At 37.0% G+C, this 24,122-nt stretch overlaps 1 protein-coding gene across 1 annotated transcript in view; it reads left to right on the forward strand.

Moving 5' to 3' along the window:
* ssbp4.L (single stranded DNA binding protein 4 L homeolog) overlaps positions 1–24,122 on the forward strand; it is a 229,323-nt gene that overhangs the window by 195,489 nt on the left and 9,712 nt on the right. The window contains exons 6-11 of the mRNA XM_041562361.1: positions 15,575–15,658; positions 17,742–17,801; positions 18,438–18,504; positions 21,275–21,345; positions 21,674–21,741; positions 23,386–23,431. Of these exons, the coding sequence (XP_041418295.1) occupies positions 15,575–15,658; positions 17,742–17,801; positions 18,438–18,504; positions 21,275–21,345; positions 21,674–21,741; positions 23,386–23,431 (396 nt within the window). The remainder of the gene's footprint in view (positions 1–15,574; positions 15,659–17,741; positions 17,802–18,437; positions 18,505–21,274; positions 21,346–21,673; positions 21,742–23,385; positions 23,432–24,122) is intronic.

Consider the following 24,122-nt stretch of genomic DNA (forward strand, 5'->3'; position numbering starts at 1 on the left):
GTCGCTACTATTTGTCCGACATAACTTTTGTACGATTGCTGTCTGGCAATAATGGCCCGAGCATCATGTTTGTTCTTTTTACTACTTTATAATAATTTGAAAGGCTTACAAGTCGGAAGGTTGGCACGGACGATTGTCCGACATAGGCTATAATCTGCACATCTATGGCCAGTTTAAGAATAATGGTCTGGTCAGAAGTGCAACATTAAATGTACAGCAATGACTGGCCTTAGCACCACAAAACAGAATAGAGGGTAAACAAAAAACAGTGTATCTCTTCCTATCTGGCTAATATCTAGCCAAGGTCAGTGTCCCAGAATGCTGAGAAACAAAATGGGGGATAGCACTGTTGGTTTAGCAATTCATTTGGCAATAAACCCTAAAAGAATCAAAGGTTTTTGGAGGATGCCAGGCCTATAAGCACTACACTGTTCTTCAAGTATTTGCAATTGGTATTGGTTTGTTATGTGCAGGCATTCCAAATAGTCAGAGGTTGTTCCTTAAGTCCTTATAAACAATATTTGAAATAATATATTAAGGTGTATTCATATTGGCTGTGTTATGCCTGTATTCATCTTACCTAAATGTATTATTTTAAATTAGGTGTCATAGGTACTTGGAGAGCTGCCCTGCACTAGAGAAAGCAGCTCCACAAGCACCACTGTGCCAAAGTAGCACCCTCATTTTTATTTGTGTGTGTATTTAAGTATTGCTTTATATCTGTTCCCTATACAGTATGAATCGATTTCTAGTTCTCTCTATATTAAAGGAAGGTCAGAGGGGCAAAAAAATTATTGAGGTCCCAGTATCATCATTTAAACAGTGGTCAACATTGGCAATCCATCAATCATGTGCTGAGCCTCAATATCCCATACATGGGTGCAACATGTCACATGTGCAACAAATGTAATGTGTGTGTGACTGGCAGGAGGAACAGAACTGAATTGAGTAATAATTGACAAAAAAAAGATTATCTTTTACTGCCAAACATCTTCAAATGAATCCAATCAGGAGTGTTTAGTGTTGCAATGTATAAGCAGTGTACAGATCAGTTTTAGGGCTAACTTTAAAAAAAGAGAGAGAGAACCTCTCATTTCCTCAAGGCATAGCATGTTGCAATTAAGTGCTTTTCTTACTCCTAATTAAGTTGACTGTAGACAATTTTTCCTAAGTGTGCTAAACACTATGGTGATGTGTTCCATGAACAACCAATCCCTTTCATGAAATTAAGCCTAACCCCCAGTGGCACTTATCTAAAACTGATACTTTGTTCTGTCTTCTGTGTGAATCCAGGATTTGGTTCGGGATTTGGCACGATTCTGACTTTTTCAGCAGGATTCTGCCGAATCCATGTTCCTGGCCAAACCGAATCCAAAAAATCATGTGAATTTTCATCACACAAACAACGAAGTCAAAAAAAAATGTAATCGCTCACTGCATTCACGGTTTCTCTTTTTCTCCTAATTTACAAATGCAAATTAGGGTTCAGATATGGTTCGGTATTCGGCCGAATCTTTCACAAAGGATTTGGAGCATCCCTAGTATATATACATCTATTATATCTATATAATATCTATTATATATCTATTAATGTATTCAGCACATACAGATTTAGACTGAGATTGAAGCACCATGTCTGCCTCTACAGTTAGGCTACGGTGCCCCCACCAACCATCCTTCAAAGTAGATCAGAAGCTGGAAGTTCTTTCTTATAAAAGCCGACACACTGAAATGGGCAGGCATCTGCTTCCCGTAGGGTTAGAGGGACAGAGAGAGCAGCAGAGAGAGGGCTACTTTCCTTTGAAAGCCTTCCCTTGAATGACTCTCTGAACGCCAGAAATAGTGGAAAGAAATAGCTACAATTCGATGCTATCATTACACATGGGGAGATACGCAAGGGACAGGTTTTGCAAAAAATTGAAATATCACTCAAATAATCTCATACTAAAGTGCTCCCTGGTTTCCCTTTATATGCTAGGATATTCTTTTCTGCTTTCCAGCTGTCGCCTACTGGAATACACATAGAATGCATTTAACACCTTGCATGCCAACAAAGCTACTTTCAGGGTCTCTTTTTTTTAAGCAAAATAAGTACCCTTGTTTTTCCTCTGAATTTATAAACATTTGTTATAGATGGCATCCCCTAAAACTCTGGCTAAACTGCCGCAGATGATTTACGAATGCTTTAAAGTTATACTGAAACTAAAAAACTACTCCTCAAAACATAAATATAGATTCAAACTTAACCATACGTCACATGGCTGTTTTTCACCAATAGGGCTGCTTTTGTAAGAAAATTGCTACTTAAAGTTCCTTAACCTGACAGTTTTGCCAATCTGGCTGTCCCTTATAAGCTTGCAGTGGTGTAACTATAGCGGCAGCAGACCAATGGTCGGCTTCTAGTGATGTGCGGGTCGAGAAACCCTCAACCCATACCGACCCTAACCTGCTGCTCCTCCACCCGTACCGACCCTAACCCGGCACTCTCCCCTCTTATATACCCGTGTGACTTCACAAAAGGCCCTCGTGAGTATATAAAAAGTAGTGAAGAAGTGGGGCAAAAGAAGGAACGGAGGCTAAAGTTCTGCCAGAACCTCAGGTCCTGCGGGCCGGCCCGCACATCAGCCTCCTCTATAGTTAGCATAAAATCCCCCTTACCAGATGCACTTTTACATTAAATCTTTGTGAGAGGGGGGGGCAACACACTCATGTCAACTTGTCATTGTTTCTAATGCTGACAAACTACTGCTGCACAAATATGGCAGCCCCCTTACAGCAGAACATGGGGGATCAGATAGGAACTGTAAAAGCATTGGGCAAATACTTTTATGGAAAAACTTTGAATAGCATGCAAAGACAATGTTATGATAGATGTAAAAAAAGATTTAATTTCTGGTGTCAGTATCTCTTTAAACCTTTTTCTATTTATATAAAATAGTAAATAGGTAAGAAGGAAATGTCTTGGCACCTGGGATAGCTTATTATGTGGAACTACTTTTACAGAGCTATAGTTATGCTAGTCACCTTGGTTCATGATGTCCTTAAGCTTTTGTGATCCATTAAGGAAAAGCCAAAGGATAATTTCCCATTTCATTTTTCAGTAGTTCTTGATTCTAGGTGACTAGGTAATTGTGTTAAGTTCCACAAAGGGGAAAGGCAGCCAACATCAAAGTGTTTAGAGTAAGCTGATCCATATATTTACTTGTAGGAATGTAGTTTAGTATCGGTCCCCTATTCTCTTTAATATATAGGAGCTTTGCTAGAAGTTTAAAACATGTAATACACATTGAAATAATTTAGAGACTCCTTGAAGATGAATGTAACAATGCAATTTTCATTGCAAACAAGTTTGCTTTTTCCAGGACTTGGAAACGATTTCAGTTCATTTGATTTTTACATTTGATTTCAGTTTCTGATTTTCAGATTCTGATTTCAGCTTCTCAAAAATATGCTAGTAATCAAGAAAAAAAAATTGGTTGCAATTAAATGAAAAAAGTTGAATTTAAAAATTAATAAATCAGCTTCTTACAGTGTGTTTTATAGTTTCAGATGACTGGACATTGGTTTTGTTTTTGTTCGAAGATGATGTGATTTTTTAATGTCAAATTTGAATATGCAAGTAAGAGTTCAGATTTGGTTTAGTGTTCTGCCCAATTTATTTGGCCAAATTAAATTATGAAACCTGCCTATTCTTTCAATATATAAAGAAACATGTTTTCCTAATGTTTTGTCATTGTAGAGCAATAATGGAAATGGATTTATTTTTTCACTGAATTAACTCCTCCAGGATCACTTGCCTTTCCCAAGAAAAGGTCACTGCTCCAAAACATCTACATCAACTATCTACGAGAAAGCCTTGACAAGAGCATTTTGGGCAATAATCACACTAGTTTGTCAGAACTGCTGCAATTGCAACAACAGCAATGCGTAAGAATGCAGGAGAATCACCTTGTGTTTCCGAGTTAAACTGAATTAGCCTTAAAACAACAACACTATTTCCAAAACATCCCTATCACTTCTGACATCAAAACATACCCTCTTTTTTTACACTCAAAGCTTTTGGGGGCTCAGATAAATTGTCTTCTCACTGAGGCACAGCTAGATTGCAAAAATATCTCATGTATCATGTAGTTAGTTATATTTGCCATGAATTCTTTGTTTTATAACTCCTTTATTATTGTTTACTATAACAACCCAGGAGCAGTGTTCAAACAGTATCTGAGTACAAGAAATGCTGGTGTAAAATAGAGTTTTTATGGGCTAGCATGTTCTAAGGTATACCCGTTAAAAAAACTGTTTTTAAAAAGTATTTTAAAACATTTCTTACTGTATTGTATTTCTTAATCTGTATTTGGCTTTCACTCTTGAGGATTTTATGCAGTTTTAGTGATTTTAAGTCCTGAAACGGGATTCAAGGATAATCCATTCAATTTTAAGGTTTCTGAGGCTAACACAGTTTATTCACTTAGAGCCATGTTCTTGTATGTCTGATTGGATGGCATTTCTTCAGTCTAACATATAAGCCGTGCAATGTGTTTCTACAAGTACAGGGCAATGAACCAGTTGACATGCTGTGGGGCCCAGTAACATCTAGTAATGCTCTAAACCTATGTGACAAGGTATAGAGAACAGTTCCATTTTAGTGATTGTAGCTTCGCACCATAAAAACCTCTTAGGTCTTGGACATACTGTATGTCCATGAGAAAGTATGGAGATGTTTGGCAATCTTTCCCTAGTTAGGACTGATATGAGCATTCAGTCCTGCACCAATGATTAAATTGCATGGGTGGCAGTGTGGAGCAGTTCACCGCTGTAGTTCTGTGATGCTAAATCAGTCCAATTTTTCACTCAGCCTAATCTGAATAAACTGTGGCACAAGACACATCATATCTGATCTCTGAAGCCCTTTCAAGGATCCTATGAAATAAGAAATAAATGTTAGGGTGCCAGTTAAAAAAATAGAATATATCAAAGTTTACTAGTCCCTGTATCGATATGTCATAAAACAGCTTATATATGCACGATGGTTAACTCACAGAATATCTTCACGAAAACCACCCACCGAAACAAGCCATTACATGTTTATTGCACATAATGTCCATTGCATATCTACGGATCATACCTGCATCCTAGCAACTGCCTGTGGCTGAAAACAATCTGCAAATGAAATCAGTCTTTACTATGTATAAAACTGACACACATAGAAGACCTTTTATCTTTTTATTGCTTCTATATTAAGGTGTCTTAGACTGTTTAGAATTATCTAAGCTGTGTTCATAGGGTGGGAGAGTGCCTTGATTCTACATTCTTTCATTTTCAGCGAGCTTTTTTGGCCTGGGTAATATAAAACATGATACTCTCCTGAGAGATAATCACGATAGCATTGCAAAAGGTTGCTATCCCCACTTAACAAGGGATTGAAGTAAAAAATGTATTTCTTCATATTTGTAATTCTGGAAAGCTGAACACCATACTTTTATACAGAAGAAGAATACTTTTTTACTGAAGAAGTTGTACAAAACAACGGGGATAGAGTTATATTGAAAGTCTATTTTTTGCTAATCCAGAAAAATCTTTCCAACCTTCATAAGCCACATGCACATTTTCTTGTGCAAGCATTTTGTCAAATATTATGTAACAGGCGAAGGTTTGCAGAAATACATTTTGGAATTCTGAACTATTTACAGCTAGCCGGAATCCTTTTAGAGCTGCAGACTGAGTACTATAAATAGCTCCAATATCATTTCTTGGTATGGCCGGGGTTAACATTTTTAAAATCAAATGGAAAAGTTATTTTGGAAGATCCTGGACTGAACCCAGCAGTCCATCCAAACGCATTCTTAAAGTATGTATAAAAGGCAGGCTAGCTGAGCTCTTATCCATCAGCTTCAATATTTCTCTATATCTTGTTTCAGATGCTGCTTAATGGCTTCAGTAAGTCGGGGCAAATGTATTTACTGTCCATAAATATAAGCATGATTTATTGCAAAGGCTTATTCAGCTAACTGAACTTGATAGGTTTGCCATCTTAATATTTGGTAATTATTTCACACCTTCTTGTTTAAAGGGTAAGGCATTTTTCAGTAGCAGTATGCACAAAATGTCTCTGTCTTAAATATATTGATAATGGGTTGAGTGCAGAGGAATCTTGTATTTGTCTATATGTATTTTGTGGTCACACCCTCATTGCACCCCCGCCTAATGATTTTTAAAAACTAGTGGTGAGCACAACTTTCCCTTGTTTGTTATAGTTCTACAAGAGCAGTGACCAGCTCCATCAATGTTGTAGCTCCCACCCTCTCCAACTATAGTCCCACTGGTGTCTAATAAAAGGGCAGCCAAGTTTGGGAGTTTTACTTTGAAAGCAGCTAGTAAGTTGCAGGTAAAACGTATTCGTCCCTTTTATAAAATGTATAATTAAACCATAGAATTCTTAATGAATCAGATGAAAATTGAGCATAGGACTGGCCAGATATGGGATGACTTTGATGTAGTTGGCCAGCTTAAATATATTGCAATATATGGACAAACAATCCCTGTTTTGTTTAAAGGGTAAGGCATTTTTCAGTAGCAGTATGCACAAAATGTCTCTGTCTTAAATATATTGATAATGGGTTGAGTGCAGAGGAATCTTGTATTTGTCTATATGTATTTTGTGGTCACACCCTCATTGCACCCCCGCCTAATGATTTTTAAAAACTAGTGGTGAGCACAACTTTCCCTTGTTTGTTATAGTTCTACAAGATCAGTGTTTTTGTTTGTGTTTGCATTGCAGATAAAAGCACAAAATGAAGGTAGCAATACCTTAAATGGTTCCACTGTGTGGATTTCTGGATCTATGTACAGTTTTCTTTAATGGCATGGCAGACAGTGCCAAATAATGGGCAAGTGCACAATGGCATTTTACCTACTTGCTGTACTACTGGGTACCACTAGGAATTATTCTACTAATGCTCTATGGATGAAATGCTTTACAAGTCTGATGCTTTATGCACAACATGTATCACCAGACTTTTACGTACAGTTACCCAAAATGTAAACTGTTGAATCACGCTTGTGCTGGTGCAGGAAGTAATGAAAGGGTTTTTTAGCTTCCTTATGAACTAAGCCCTATGTTTCTAAAACTGCAATGGTAGGCATAATGGAGCTGAGTCTACACTGTTGTCTTGAATTTCTGGAGCATTTATTATGGAGATATGCAGCCATTTTTAACTTCTCTGGACAGTGATCACCAAGCTCCATGTGTTAGATTGTACATTTCTCAACAATAAAAACTTTGCATAGTCAGTCAAAAATGTTAGCCCTCAGGTATCTCCTTTCTGAAGAGTATTGGCCAATCTCTGACAAATTACTTGTAACCTGCATTGAGATTTAAAGCATGAAAAAAGTAGGCAGAGTAGGTGAGGTCAATCTGTCATCGTCTTCCCAATGTCTTAATATCTAATTACACAGACTACTTAACGGATTAAGTGTCCAAGCACAAATGTAATTACCATCAAGAAGTAAGAGGATGAGCCAAGGTAGAAACCTCTTTAGGCAGCAGTGGCTTTTCCCTTAATTTAACAACTTGGCCAGGTTTCTTCCTCTGCTAGACTCATTACTGGCTTAGATTTCTCTTCTGCCACCTAGAGCTATCATATTATTTCTTTAGGAACAATTAGTTGGACAAGTGGTAGACTAGTTTGGTGGCCACCATGTTTTTGTGTCTACTGTGTAGATTTTTCACTGATATTATTGCCTAAGAATAGATGATATGGTATACTAGGGTGATGGAAAATCACCTTTTGATAACACTTTGGAATTCTCATATTCTTGTAGAAGATAATTGTTTTTTATCTGCAAAATCATTGTAAGAAGAAGAACATCAAATCCATGTTTCTTCAAGGGAAGCATCCCAGCTGATGGATCCGCAGGCTAAAAGTACAGACTCAGCTTTTCCACTGGCTACAGCTAGAGGTGAAATGTCCACAACACAAAAATATGTTCTATAAAATTCCATAGGGGAGTGAAGAGCACAAAATCACCAGCCAACTGTCTGACAAAGTCATCAGCAGGATTCCATGGTGACGTATGTGGAAATGATGATATTCATTCTTTTCAAATCCTGTGTGAACCAGATGGCAGTGGTAACGGAATTGTTTTTTTTTTTTTGTACTTTTTCTTTTTTATGGCTGCTATTGCCTTTATTGCTAACAAGGTTCAAATATAAAGTATTTTCCTAAACACTGAAAGCACACCAATATTGCCACGAGAGTGCTTATCAGCACAGGGAGACTTGTAACTACTGTAAACAGAATATAATAATGAGAAAGGATCCATTAAAATCAGAAAAAAATAACTGCCATTCCTCTCGTTTACCCTAGGATACACTCAAACCAATTATTACCTCCATATCAATAGCTGCAAGACTTTCTCCTATGGTTTTCCAGATTACTATTATGGGGGGTTAGTATCATTTTAAGAAAATAAAAAGAAAAGATTGTATTCCCAACTGAAAATGATATTAAACAATTAGTTAATAAGGTTTACGTTTTCTAATTTTTCAGTACTATTCTTAGCTGCTTAACAGGTTATAGTTTAATCAATATGCTTTCAATTATAATATTCTAGCTGTCTGTACAGACATGCTGAGTGGTCTAAAATCTGTATCACTAATAATTAACGGGCTGGGTTAATAAGAAAATTGACATTATAATCATATGTGTTTTGTTTGTTTTCTCATCACCACCTCAATTATTATGTGAGCAAATCACAAGGCTGCAAGGTTGTGAGATAAGAGACCATAGAGCAGAGCTGTGGAGTTGGAGTCGGAAGCAATTTTTGGTATCTGGAGTCAGTCGCCAAAAACGTACCAACTCCTAACAAATTTAAAAACAAGCACTGAAAATAATCAAATCAGATTTAAGAGCTTCAATGAAGAAGGATATGGCAGAAGCAATTCTGTTTCTGAGAACAATATTTTAATTACTTTGGATTGTATTTCGCAGCTATTCTACAGATACATGTCAGGTTATAGGGACACTGTCATGGGAAAAAAAAATTTTTTCAAAATGAATCAGTTAATAGTACTGCTCCAGCAGAATTCTGCACTGAAATCCATATTTGGGTTATTTTGAATTTTTATATTCAATTTTTAAATCTGACATGGGGCTAGACATTTTGTCAATTTCCCAGCTGCCCCCAGTCACGTGACTTGTGCCTGCACTTTAGGAGAGAAATGCTTTCTGGCAGGCTGCTGTTTTTCCTTCTCAATGTAACTGAATGTGTCTCAGTGACACATGGGTTTTTACTATTGAGTGTTGTTCTTAGATCTACCAGGGAGCTGTTATCTTGTGTTAGGGAGCTGCTATCTGGTTACCTTCCCATTGTTCTTTTGTTTGGCTAATGGTGGTTGAAAAGGGAGGGGGTTGATATCACTCCAACTTGCAGTACAGCAGTAAAGAGTGATTGAAGTTTATCAGAGCAAGTCACATGACTTGGGGCAGCTGGGAAATTGACAAAATGTCTAGCCCCATGTCAGATTTCAAAATTGAATATAAAAAAAATTGTTTGCTCTTTTGAGAAATGGATTTCAGTGCAGAATTCTGCTGGAGCAGCACTATTAACTGATTCATTTTGAAAAAAAAAATTTTTCCCATGACAGTATCCCTTTAAATTGTTTTAGGTTTTTGGTTGATTGGTTGGTTGATTTTGTTTAGAATTAGAAAACATTGTACTTAATCCAACCTATGATATAATTAATTTATTGGAAGCAAAACAGCCTTTTTGGTTTATTTAATGTTTACATGATTTTCTAGTAGACATAAGGTATGAAGATCCAAATTAAAGAAAGATACCTTATCCATAAAACACCTGTTCCCAAGAATTCTTGACAACAGGTCCCATACCTGTATTAAAAACAGAGGAGTCGAAGTCAGAGGATTTATGTACCGACTCCACTGCCCTGCCAAAGAGATTCAAACCACTGACTCATTATAAGAGAAGTGTTACACATACACATAGAGCAGATTTCATATTTTACAATTTTGCTACTAAAGCTACCAAGTGAGACCCTACCCTAAATTGCATAAAATATGTTACACATTGTCTGATTATGAGGGTAGTGTCAAATGTTGCATTTTCTCCACTGGCAAAAGAACACCAGCAAATAAAACACCTATAATCTCATGATCCACAGCCTGTTTCATCTGACAGTTTAATGGCATTGAATATGACGTTACTGGTCTATGTTGAGTTTGGCCCAAGAATGCTCTGGTGGTGGTTAAAATATATGACTGGTTCAGCTTTACCAAGTTTTGCTCACCCTGGAAAAAGAGTATTTCCCCATAGCACAGAATGATGTCAGTGGAACACATTGTGATAAACTGACACATTGACTGCTTTGATGAATGTGCCAATTTAAATACTTTTCTCACTGTCAGGATAGTATTTAGTTATTGTGATAAAATCCTTTAGGACTCCCCAGTTAAAATTTTAATACATTTTCCTATATTTTTAATGGTTATGTCCTTTAACAATGGACTGTATCTTAAGAGCGTGTGGATATTTCTGCTCATTTTTTTTGATAATTGATAGGTATGCTCTATATCAAGTACCAAGTATTCCTATTCAGCGGGAAGGGACAGCTGACTTAATAATACTATTACATTTCACAGTGATTATTCATTTCCTGTACAGTAGCCTATGAAAATGTTAATATCAATAATAAACCTGTTTGATCCTTCTCTTTCTTGGCCACTCCTTTATCACTGTACATCTACAGAAACAAAGACTTTAGTTAAACTAGTCAGGCTTATATCATACAAAGTAAATGTAAGTGGATAAGGCGTATACAAATAAACGAAGGGCTCGTTCCGAGTGAATGAATGTAAAGACCTCAAGAGACAAGTATGTGGACAAAGGAAGGAGAAAAATGTTCAGCAGAGGAAGGCATTGAGAAGTGGAGGGAGGAAGGTGCTGATTGATGGAATATTTGCAGATGTTTACAATAAATAAAGCAGATAAATAGAGTTGTGCAGAGATGTGTTGGGCTTTACACTTTGTACAGTCGGGCGAGCAATTTCTAACAAACTTAGTCTATTGATTTCACAACTCTGCTTTATTGTCTTGCTGCTGACAATTTAGTATGTAAAAATAATTCCCTTATGCAACATCGTTTATGTCGTTGTCTGTCACTTTACTGCATTCGCTGGCAAGCTGCCAACTTGTCCCACCTTTATTCTGTCCCTTCAGTCTTGACAAGGTGTTGTTGATGTTATCTCTCTGACTGGCACTTAGATGAGCTCTGTGTTCCTGGTAAGGCTGCTAGTTTGGTAGTTTATTGTACTTTAAAGAAAATGTACCTGTTCTGTATTTGGTTTGAAACGTTACTATCAATGGTTATAGGTTTTGTTCGGGTGGATTAATATTCAATAGGGGGAAGTAAGGGAACATTATAATCGTATCTTGACAGCGCTATATAAATAAATGATGATTATAATCCAGCTCTGTCCTTGCTTTACGTGTCATACTTTCTTTTTGTGCTTCCAATTTTTTTTTACATCCCATAAATTACACAGTTACAGTCAATAATAGACAGCTTTTATAGATACTATATAGTGAATAAAAAACCCTAAATAGTGAATCAACTGAAACTCCACTGAGAGCATGGAGTCATTTCATTTCCAAAGGCTTTTATGCTTGTATCAGCGGTGTACCTAGATATTACTGGGCCCACAGCAAATTATCTTTCAGGCCCCCTAAAATGTCTAGAGGTTGACCTGTTTTACCAATATTTATTGAAATTGTACATGAGTTAGGGCCTCATAGGGCACTTATACCTTCTGGGCCCCCCGCAGTCGCAGGGTCTGCTTCCTCTATTGTTACGCTCATGGCTTGTATATATTTTTATATATATTGCATATGCAAATAAGGGGGGAAGGGGAAAACATTTTTTACTTCCTTGTTTTGTGACAAGTCACGTGATTTTCCTCCCCGCCCCTAATTTACATATACAAATTAGGATTCGGATTGGGTTCGGGTCGTTTCAGCCAGGCAGAAGGAATCCCAATCCGAATCCTGGATTCGGTGCATCCCTAATATATTTTGACCTTGTTTCATCTGTTGATGACATATATAGGTGCCTCTATTGTAGATGATTCATCTGTTGATGATATATATAGGTGCCTCTATTGTAGGTATTTTACAGTATGGCCGTGCTTTCAGCATATAGATGTACAGCATTAACTGGAGGCACCTAAACATTTCCAACACTAGTCATACTGTATGAGTTTCTGACTTGCCAGCAGTAGAAGTATTGACTACACTTAGAATGAGGGAGTAAACCTTTCAGGTGGTGCTAGTACTTTTTTTGGATAAATCAAATATTTCACTAAAAAGAGATTCACGGTTGACTAATTGTAGTCTCTGTTGACCTGGACAATAAACTTTAGTCCAGCTGCATGCCTTAATATAAATATAATAATGTACCAATAAACCGACGTGAAGCCTGCAATAGCGACTATACTAAATTTTTACAAATTTTACGGCTTTAATATGAGGATAACAATACCCTCCTTCCACCTTCAGTGTAACCAGAATTTTCTTTTCTCTTTCTGTGCCAGACCTTGTCTCACTTTTGCCATTCAAATTTGTTTCTCTCTCTAATGAGAGCAGGCTTACAATATATTTGTGCTCAAACATCTTAAATGAAGTTGCTAGTTTGAGCTAATGAACTATAGTGTTGAAAACACTTTTTATATATGCACACCGTTTTGTATACTTTTGTTTACTGAAAAAGTGCAAATGAAATGCAATAGGTGTGCATGCACTGCAGTGCCCACGCTTTAATAAAAAGGCACCTCCACGGGGAGGATTGGCTCCCCAAAGTTAATCATTGACAGTTGTCTTTTGGCAGCATATAGCATCAGCTATTTGCTGAATTTCTATCTGGATCTGACAGATCCTCATTAATCAGCTTATTGTGCTGTAGGAAATATGTACATTATGAAGGGTCTGCAGTTAGTCTTATTTCTCCATCCCTTTACTGGTTAAATTTTGGCCTGTCTAATTTTTTATAGCATGCTGCAGGTACAGAAAGAGGAGGGGGTAGCAACAAACTTGTTGCTGTCAAAAATGGGGGAATAACGTTTTCTTCTAAACAGCCGGAGACATGAGAAAGGTCACAGTGCCCTCTAATGGTGGATCATTTTTGTTTGTCTTGAACACAGTGTGTATGACTATGCCAAGTATTTATCTCCTTAGCTGGATAGAAAATGATTTTATTAATTGCTTCATTTATCCCCGTTTCTTTTGCCTGGACATGATTGGTCTGGTTGGTACCTAGCGGGACTGGGCTTACAGACTCAAACCAGTGGCTGCCATATGCCTCTTATTAGCCTTGGATGTTAATTGCAAGCTGTAATAAGAAGCTTTATTAAATTTGAAACCAAATGCTGGAGATGCTTTCTCACTTCTCAGCTGGAAATATTTGCACTGAGAAGCAGTTGTAGTGGTTATTCCTTGCTACAACTTCGTACCCCATTGCACCACACAGTGGGATAATAGGAATGAACTACTACAGTATATGACTTTTGCCATCTCACCCCTTTAAAACACAACACTTGCAAGGCGTATATCCTAAAGGGCTAATTATCATTTTATTTAGATATTGTTACAGTCGTCACTGGTTAATATGTAGCCACGGCGTCAAAATAATTTGCTAGTTAGCCATTCAGCATGTGAATCGTATATATTTCTGGTTTTAAAAAGGTGAGTAAGCAACTGAATTCATATATATATATATATAAATTGTAGGGATACACCGATTTGGCTAGGATTCGGCCTTTTTCAGCAGGATTCGGATTCTGACGAATCCTTCTGCCGGCCGAACCGAATACTAATTTCCATATGCAAATTAGGTGTGACTTTTTGCCACAAAACAAGGAAGTAAAAAATTATTTTCCTTCCCACCCCTAATTTGCATATGCAAATTCGGATTCGGACGGTATTCGGGCGAATCTTTCACGAAGGATTCGGGGGTTCGGCCGAATTCAAAATAGTGGATTCGGTGCATCCCTAATAAATTGTATATAAGATTTAATAATACTGTATATAATCTAAAAGGCTTCCAAGTGGCACAGGATGGAATTTCACATAGCCAGATGGATGCATTCAATTGTGTGTTTCTTATTTAAGAATATCTTGTTAAACCAGTGGATTCAGGTCAGGGTCGCACTGGCCTGTCTAGATACTAGAATCACCCACTGGGCAAAACTGCAACAACATCATATACATATAGAACAATACTAATTACACTAAATTCTTCTGTAAATGAATATAATATTATGCATATGCTATGGATATATACAAGCCTACAATTCCCTATAAAAAAAAGATCAGGACCGGACTGGCAATCTGTGGGTTCTGGTAAATGCCAGAGGGACTGCTGTAAGGTCCCATACAGGGACAGGGACCTATTTAGCTGAGTTCTTGCTGCTGCCTTAAAAAAAATTTATGTTTTATTTGAAATGTAAAATAGTTTTCTGATACACAGGAAAATTAAGATGCAAAAAAATAGATAGAATTGGAACTCCGTTTGCTTGTGACAAGCAGGGTTGTAATAGTAACATTTCCTATTTTCTTTCTTCCTTGCTAATATGGCTCACCTAGGAATGCATAGAATGGGATATGACAATGTCATTAGACCCCAATAAATCTGTGATAACTTTCTAGAGTAAAGCTGGCCATAGATACACATATAATTTGTACGATTTTCGGACTATGGTGATTGGTCATTCAGTCGATCAGACAGTTTAGAAAATTTCTGACACATAACAATAATATGCCTATATGTATCAGTGAGTGTCACTATGATTTGTCAGGCATCATTTAAGAATAATCGGATAGGGGGCAACGCCATTGCCGCACTCGACAGGGAAACAGTATAACCTGCTATGAGCACGCCTCCCACAAATCCACTCTGGCTGCGGTGATTCACACGTCAAGAAACTTTATTGTGTGCGAGTGCGCCAATGAAGCAGGATGTCGGGGAAACCAAACTTGAAGTAAAACGTAGAATCTTTATTAGTTCAGGTTAAAACACAATCTGAAACTGCGGGCAGAGGAACCATTTAAGAATAATTGCTGTCTTTCAATTAATGGGCAGAACATCATCTTATTTATGTTCCTATTTTAATCCTACAATTTAAATCTGAATGGTTAGTTTTAGATTGTTGCATCAAAACAATCGATATCTAAACAATTGTTGTGCAAAGAATATAATGGGAATATCTATGGCCAGCTTTAGCATCAGAGACTTGGCTATTTGTAGCAATGAACCCACAGTAACCAACTAGCAATTTACTTTGGTATTCCAGAGCAATGGGGGTTATTGGGGGTTACTGATGTAATGTTGCATTTATATAGGTCAATGTGTTTCAAATGGGCATCACTCAATTTGCAGTCTTTCTTGTGTGCAGGGTCTTGTGTGCAGTGTGCAAACTTTATGGGGCTGCATATACTTGTGTGTATTTTGGCATTGTAAGCTATTTATTATTATCATACCATAACCATATTTATTATCTTCTTTTTTAAGGGACCTCCAGGCTCTCAGCCATCACCTCACGCGCAGCCTCCTCCGCACAACCCCAACAACCCTATGATGGGTCCTCACAGTCAGGTAAGATTGAAGGTCTAATCCGACGGATATTTTCCAGTGTGCCTTGGTTACACCTTGTTATCAAGCTGCAAACCATAGAAAGAAAAGGGTTTTCAAGCCAGAGACAAAATTCATGAAGCCAGTATTAGGCAAACTATAAAAGCAAGCAGTGGCAGGCACTCTATTAAGTCTCTCCAAAAAGTAAAATAAAAGTTTAGTTTACATTTTGGTTCCCAGTGCCCAGTAGTGATACATAACCAAGGCCAGGCTATGTTTCCCTGACCATAATGTATATTAAACTGTTTTTTAATGTGCACTTTTGTAGTTACTAGTATTAGCAGTCTTAAATGCCAGATATCTCAGAAAACACAAAATAATATAAAATGAATACAAAAGTGCTCGGAGAGAGTAAGTTTACATATTTAATTTTATGGGTTTAGATCCCCTTTAATTAAGTGCTTGTCACAAAAGAAAATGTGTCTGTAAGAACACAGACACTCATGATCTGCAATAACCCAAAGCACTGGCATACACAGAAAAGCAAACCTCCCATTTCTAGCCCCCCCTTTAGTTTCATTTGTACTTTTCTACAGTTCTACATTTCTACACAAATGGAAAAACCTGCATTAATATTTGAACATCTTTCACTAAGGGCAGCATGAAAATAATGTAATATTAATATTGTATTGACTACCTGTTGTGTCCTGGGAATAGAGGAGCCAAGCCAAGGCAATGAAACATGTTGCCTTGTTTGAACAGCAGATAAAGCCTAGCCCTTCTCCACATATTAACAGGACAAATTTTTTCAAAATAAAAAAGTCCATAGACAGGAGGTTGTGCTTGGGGTTTCTTTGCACAGAGTCTTTTTTATTGGGTTGTCTGTGTAGCTCTCTTCTCGCCACTTCATTCCGTCTTCATGAACATCAGTGGCAGTTTGATCCTGTTCACATCCTTGGCACACATGAATTTCAGCTGCTGTAAAAGGTTTAAATTGGCCTTTGTTGCTTAGGATTGCCTTTAGAATGGTTAAAAATGGGGGGGGGGGTTTAGATTTTTAAACATTAATTTAAATGTCAGTTTATTTCAGTAAAATGTTGGTTATCGTTACTCAGCCCATTCATTTGGTAGCAAAATTAACTAATCCCTTTACTGTTTGACTGAACATTTTACTTACAGGCATATAGACCACAAACTGATCAGTGGCCGTGGTTGAGAAAATGCCCGGAAATAACTGAACATCCCATAATATTAAGTCTTTTGATTAGACAGCTGCTGTCCCAGAAGCACCTTAACAATGTAACAACAATATCCAGCCTGTGTTTTTCTCTTTGTAACAAATGACTAGTACTATGGGGAAAGGCAGGAATTAATATAAAAATGGGAAGCACATGCTGCTTAGGTTGCCTTTACTTGTTACCTTATTAGGGGAAGCCTTTTCATGCAATAGCCACGTTCTGCCTTTTTCCCCTATTACCTATGTTATAAATTATATTTTTCTTTGTCCGAATTGATGATATTATTGGTTAATTCACAATGTCATTATAGTAATAACATCTAGTAAGAAATCCCAAGTTAGAGTCCTGCGCGGAACCAATTTCTAAAACCCAGACCCACAACCCGCATATTTACCCACTTTGATCCGCTACCCAACCCAGGACCCACAACTACCTTATCCGCAACAAGACCCATAACCCGCCAATCACCATCAAACAGGAAGTGATGGTGCTGCAAACAGGACGTGACATCATCAAAAGTGGGCAGGGACAGAAACAAGTTTTGTAAAACCTTAAAAAGAAGTAAAATATAGACAATATTACATTAGATAAGAAATTTAGAGACCCGCAACCCGACCAGTGACCCGCATCTATACCCGCACCTGAAAACCCTCCCCTCATTCCGCAGGGTGCCTGCTTTTTTTGCGGGTAACCCAACCCGCTGCAGGACTCTACCCCAAGTTGCTTGGAGCTGAACAGGATCCATATGCTCCAGGGCACCATGCATGATGATTTTCCAACATATTGTATACGTAAGGTCCAATATAACGCTTAGGAAAACCATTGTTGTTGCTGGAATTAACTCACTTTTCCCCTTGTGTCTTCTTCAGCCCTTTATGTCCCCACGGTATCCAGGTGGCCCAAGACCTTCCCTCAGAATGCCAAATCAGGTTTGGATCCAATTCCATCAAAATGTTTTCACTGATTGAAAGTAATTATTTTGCCAAAGAAACAAAATGAATGGCATAGTTGCATCAAGCACAATGCATTAAAACATTATTCTTGGTATTAGCTTTAGTACATTGACCTGATATATTTAAAGGACCAGTAACATAAAAAAAATTTTTTAAAAGAATTCGTTAGTATACAAACATCTATAACAAATTAAACGTAACAATCACAAAGCCTTTATTACTTACTGAAACTGCACTTCTCAATAAAAAAGGCGACAGGGCGATGATCCAACATGCGGTGCTCGATTTCTCCTCCCTGGCTATCTCCTATAAGGAAGACAGGGAGGAGAAATCGAGCACACACCATGGATCGCGATTGCCTTTTCTGAAGTTTCTGAGTTTCGGTAAATTATTTCTTAATAAAGACTTTATTTATTAAAAGTTTAATTTGTCTTGGTGGGTTTTTTTCAATGTATACTTTTGATGGCACTGGTCCTTTAACTAGATCACCCTGGTGGTGCACAATGCTCCATATTGTCCCTCTAGTAGCTTAAACTGAAAGTGCCTCAAGGCGTAGATATTTACATAAAGAAAATTAAATTTGCACATAAAATAACTGACTTTCTTTTTCAGCCTCCTGTTGGGGTTCCAGGTTCACAGCCTTTGTTGCCAAACTCTATGGATCCGACTCGACCACAGGGTACGCTTTAAATACTGTTAGGGTTATCATTCATTCTTTATAAGAGGAACTTCACACCTTATTTATTTGAGACTTTCTATAGTAATTTAGTTAGGTTTATAGAATGATACAGTTATCGTTAAGTCTGTGTACTTGGTATGTTTTCCCTATGTATCATTCCACCAAACTAGGTAGCACCAAATATAAATTGGGTACCAGCCTGAGTACTGGTTACAGTGAGGGTTGGGCTGAATAATCAAATGTCTGACATGTTTTGGGCATGAAAATAAAAATATTAACTCATAATCTGCATGTACTAGCAACAGTGTTACCATGAGAATGTGAATAAATGTTTTTAATATACTGAGTTATGTTCATACTAGCAGTGTGATGTGAATGAGTCTGATTCAGGTATCCTTATAGTAGTACTATGTACCATAAACTTAGATATTTGCTTGAAAATTCATAGACCAAAATGGTATAATATTCTAAATCCATATTCTTTTTCTTTCAGTGGCTCATTAGAGCCAGGGTTTTAAATGGACAGAATACAGCAATAATTACTGTATCACTAAGATCGGGGTTGCATTTTACAGCAGTTTTCCAGAGCAGATCAGACTTCTTGAGCACTCCCCTGATAGGTTTCTCTGCGATTAGGGAAAGCTTGTGTAGTGTATCCTGAGTACATGAATTACAATCACTGAACGCTGGTTTAACACCATATGATGAGTTTTAACTCTGTTCGAGTGGAAATAGATGGAGAAGCAGAGGGACACTATCAGGAGTCACCGTTACTTCCTAGTGGTGCACCTTAACAGCTGGCACAAATAGAGAAGCAAAGGACTGCTTGGTTTCGTTTATGTTTTCCTCGTTTTCTCAGTTTATAACAGGACCATGAATAATCCATGGGTTTTGAAATGCCTAGAGTAGTGAGAGGTATCCTGGTGCCCTCCAGTTCAATTTTAAAGCACTAGGAATGATATACTTAGAGAATAGGTCACAGATTTTCACTTAGCAAAATATGTTGTAGATGTTATCCATTAAAAGCTCCTAAAACTTTTTTAAAGGGGAACTATTGCGAAAATGAAAATTTAATATAAGCTTCATCATACTGAAGTAATACATTTTCTAAATATAATCAATTAAATATTCTGCATCGTTTCTGAAATAATCAAGTTTATCTTCACTATCCCTCTCTCAGCATCTATTTCTCTTCATTCTTCTCTTCTTCTTACAGGAGATGGGAGTCAGATATTCATTGACAGTTGGATCCAATATATCTTATAGGGGAGGCTTCCTTTCCTTACAGATGTATTAGAGCTCACTCAAATAACTGATTCCAGTACAAACAAAATCTAACAAAATAACTGCCTTTTGCTCATATTCTGCATATAGAGAGACATGATGTCTGGCGATTTTAATAGAGAATAGTAGAGTTATATTGTATCTAACTGTCAATGAATATCTGACACCCTACTCCTGCATGAAGAGAGAATGAAGAGAAACATGCTGAGAGAGGGATAATGAGGATAAATGTCATTATTTCAGAAACAGTACAGAATTTTTAACTGATTATGTTTAGAAAACTTCTTATTTCAGTATGCTGAAGCTTATACTACATTTTCATTTTCGCGATAGTTCCCCTTTAAAATCTGCATGTATTTTCCAGTTTTGGAGTATGAATAAATAAAGTTGGATCAGATTTTTTATCTTGAAAGGTTGGCTGATCTCACAGATCAGTTTGTAGTGGATGAAATTGAGGCTCTAAAAGATGAAGGTATGAAAAAGAGATTTCAAAGTAGATAGCAGCTACTTCCTAAATAGATATTTCAATGATTTTAGCTACATCTCTGACTTTAGTCTGGGTTTCCACAGTGCATGAGCTATTTTTGATTTTACCCAAGGTATACTGTATTTATAACGTCCAAACATTTTCGTCTGTGGATTAAATGGGATCCTAAAATAATTCTGCAGCTCTTTATTCTTTGTTTTGGGTTATTGTCTGTAACACCTTAAAGGAGAAGGAAAGCTACGGAGGCATTTTATTGCCAATAGATTAACTGCAATAGTACAAGCTAGAATGCTATATTTATTCTGTAGAATGTTTTACCATACCTGAGTAAAAAGCTCTAGAAACTCTCTGTTTGTTTAGGATAGGAGCTGCAGTATTAATGTGGTGTGACATCACTTCCTGCCTAGGTCTCTCCCTGCTCTGGGCTCAGATTACAGCAGAGAAGGGGGGGGAGGGAAGAGGAGCAAACTGAGCATGCTCTTGCCCAGGGCAATGAGGTTTAAGCTGAAGGCAGGAAGTCTGATACAGAAGCCCATGTGTACACAATAGAAGGAAAGAAATGCAGTGTTTCTTTAGACAGAGGACTCAGAGTAGCATTACTTTGGGGGTTTACTGGTATATTTAGATGGACCTTTCTGATAAGGCTTACTTAGTTTTAACCTTTCCTTCTCCTTTAATGGCCCAGTATTTTTTAAAAGTCACATTGTCTAAAAATATTTCTGATACCACATAGAAAACAGATGCAGTAATGCAATGTTGAGATTGTTGCTTAGTACAGGCTGGGGTATAACTATGCTTTTTACACATTTTATTATATCTATATTATATTATAAACTGAGAGTTGCCCCTGCTATGTAGAGAGGCAGACCATGCTCCCAAAGATGTCAGATGATGTTCCCTGACCTGTAATAAAGCTGACAATAAAGCTAAAGACTCTACAATTTCCAAAAAGTATACAGTCAGTTGCATAAATACTAATATTCAAATCATCATTTGCAGGACATCCAAACATGGGAGGCCCTATGCAGAGAATGAACCCACCACGGGGCATGGGAGCAATGGGGCCACAGGTAATAAAACCCAGCTACAAAAACTGTCAGTGGTATAGAAGAGGCTACTGTGTTATTTTTGTTTTGCTATTGGTTTCAGAACCTCAGAAGAATTTATGTTTCAGCAAGATTTCTAAGAAAACTTTGCCAAATGCCCTTTCCTACTGGTCCTTTGGAAATGTTTGTTCCTCTGTTTTGTCACAAGTTAACCAAAACAGTAGCTGCTGGTTGTTTATTTTTTGTTAACAAATTAAAAATGTATCACTTGTATAGATGTAAGAAACATGTATATGGTTGCTAAAGCCAGAATAGAAAAGTTTGATTAACCTTTATCCATTGTTCATTTCAGAATTATGGCAGTGGTATGAGGCCTCCTCCAAACTCATTAGGTGGCCCTGGCATGCCTGGGATGAATATGTAAGTATTTATGCTTCTGTCTACTCTTTTCTCATTAGAGCAATCTGTTCTATGTTTTTTTTAATATAGAAGGGTCTGGCTTATTATGGATATCTAAGTGAAAACATGCCAACAATATTCCTCTGCTGTAAGCATAAGAATCTGTTTTAGGACTGATCTGTATGTAATACAGTACATGACCATTAAATAGAATAGTCAAGATCAATTAGTCTTACATTGCAAGTAATGACAGTCATTTAAAACCGAAATCAGTTTAAATAATGTATATGTAATTATTCAAAAAACTAAACAAGGTTTAAGGGATTATGGTCAAGTAGTAACATGGGCAAAGTTTCTTACTACTACTTCACTGCTTCTGTGAACCATAGAACGTTTTACACATTTTGACTGTGAAGCAGCAGTGATGTCAAAGGCTATTGGTGAATGGTGATACTTTATTTCTTCTGAGTTAGTTGGATTTGATAAGTAATTGTTATTACTGCAATGGAACAATATACTTCTCCCTCTGTACTTCAACAATAGTAGCGTGTAAGCAGTAGAGTGGAAGATGTATTAATCCATATTGGTGGTAAAACAATCCTATTGCTTTGTTTAATGCCTTTAGTAGCCTTAAGGAATGGTGATCCAAATTCTGGAAAGGTTCCTTATCCATAAAATCCCAGGTGCCAAAGATTAGAGGAGGATTGTATACCTGTATAATTATAAAGTATTTTCACATAAGCTATATTTAGGTGTTGAGCCAGACCCTAACAGAGACGGACCACAATAGAGAATTAATTAGACAGTAAATGGTCTAATAATGTGAATTTAGGGAGCAGAATAAGATGGATCTGAACAGCCTGCATTGGCATGCTCCATAACCCCTTTATATTGCTACTTCCCAATTCCCTAATCCTTGGTTTTCATTAGAAAAAGAACAAATCTTTTATATATTTAGTTTTACTACTAGAGGTCCAGTTGGATCTGCAATATATACTTTGTAATTCCTTTTTGCTTATTTTATTAGTATATAAGTGGCAAATGCAGGATGAGGACATGTGCAAAGATGAATTTTGTGTGGGATAGAACTAGAAAAATACTAAAGGTTAACCATTATATATATATGCTACAATAATACATTTACTTGCCTCTGCAAAAGCATTTTCACACTACCCAATGGCACTTATATTAATCATATATATCTTTTTGTTTTTTGAAAATACAATAAAAAAAAAGTTTTAAAAAAAAAAAAATCATATATATCTTATATTTTTGTTATGGATGTTCCATTATGGCATCCCCCATTCTTTTGGTTAGGAAACATGCATAAAATTAGTGCAAGGGTATTTAGTCATTATGTTAGAATGCCTTAGAATGTATACAAAAAAATCTTAATTTCACAAAACTACACAAAAGAGGGGTTGCCCATAAACTTTATGCAGCATATATTAATATATATATACATAGCCTGGTGTAATCAGTCAATTGTTTCACATAAAAAGCCAGCACACTAGTTCATCTGGCCACTCATGCAACTGTTCCCTGATATGTGCTCAGACATATGACACCCAGTGCATTGTTTCAAAGTGTGCTACAGTGTTAGTATTACTATGTATAGTCTGCAAACTGCATATAAACTAAAGAGTGCCCTTTTATTTTACACAGGGGTCCAGGAGGAAGGGGTCCCTGGCCAAATCCAAATGCTAACTCGGTAAGTAATTCATTTAAATTCTGAATGTTGCTATTCAATAATCCATATAGAGTGTGGGATGTTAACATTTGGTTATATATGTCATGATATCATTTATGGGTAGAATTCTGCCGTTATATATTTAATAACTATACATGTTTTGCTCTATTATTACATTCCTTTTGCCAAAAAGATAAAGGTTCAAATATGGCCAGACAAGTGACTACCCAGCACTGGTGCACCCACACTTCCAGTAGCTAAATGCCTGCTAGAAGCTGAACAAAACAGGGAATTTTTATGAAAGTGATATACCCAAATTCTCCACACTTATAATATTAAAGACAAAATATTTCCATTCAATATATTAGGTTGCTGTTCTTTTGATTCAGCTGTTCTCATTCTTCTCTCCAAGGCCTTTCTGTCTTTCTGCGTTATATTATAGAAACTCCTGCATTCTCAGGCTAGGATAGTCCATCTTGAATCTCATTCATCAGACATAATTTCTATTGTTAGTGGTTGCATGACATGAAATCGACTGTTTTAACTCAAGCAAACAGATCAAGGGTCAACGACTTTTTAACACCCTATTGCCATGAATATATGGTATATATGCAGTTACTCTTGAGTCAAAATTTCTGCTGATAGGAAGGAATGTTAGGGAAAGAAAGGCATGTTAGGAAGAGGAAGCACATGTAATGTAGAAAATGAACAC

This window comes from Xenopus laevis, chromosome 1L (assembly GCF_017654675.1).
Source record: "Xenopus laevis strain J_2021 chromosome 1L, Xenopus_laevis_v10.1, whole genome shotgun sequence".
Taxonomy (NCBI): domain Eukaryota; kingdom Metazoa; phylum Chordata; class Amphibia; order Anura; family Pipidae; genus Xenopus; species Xenopus laevis.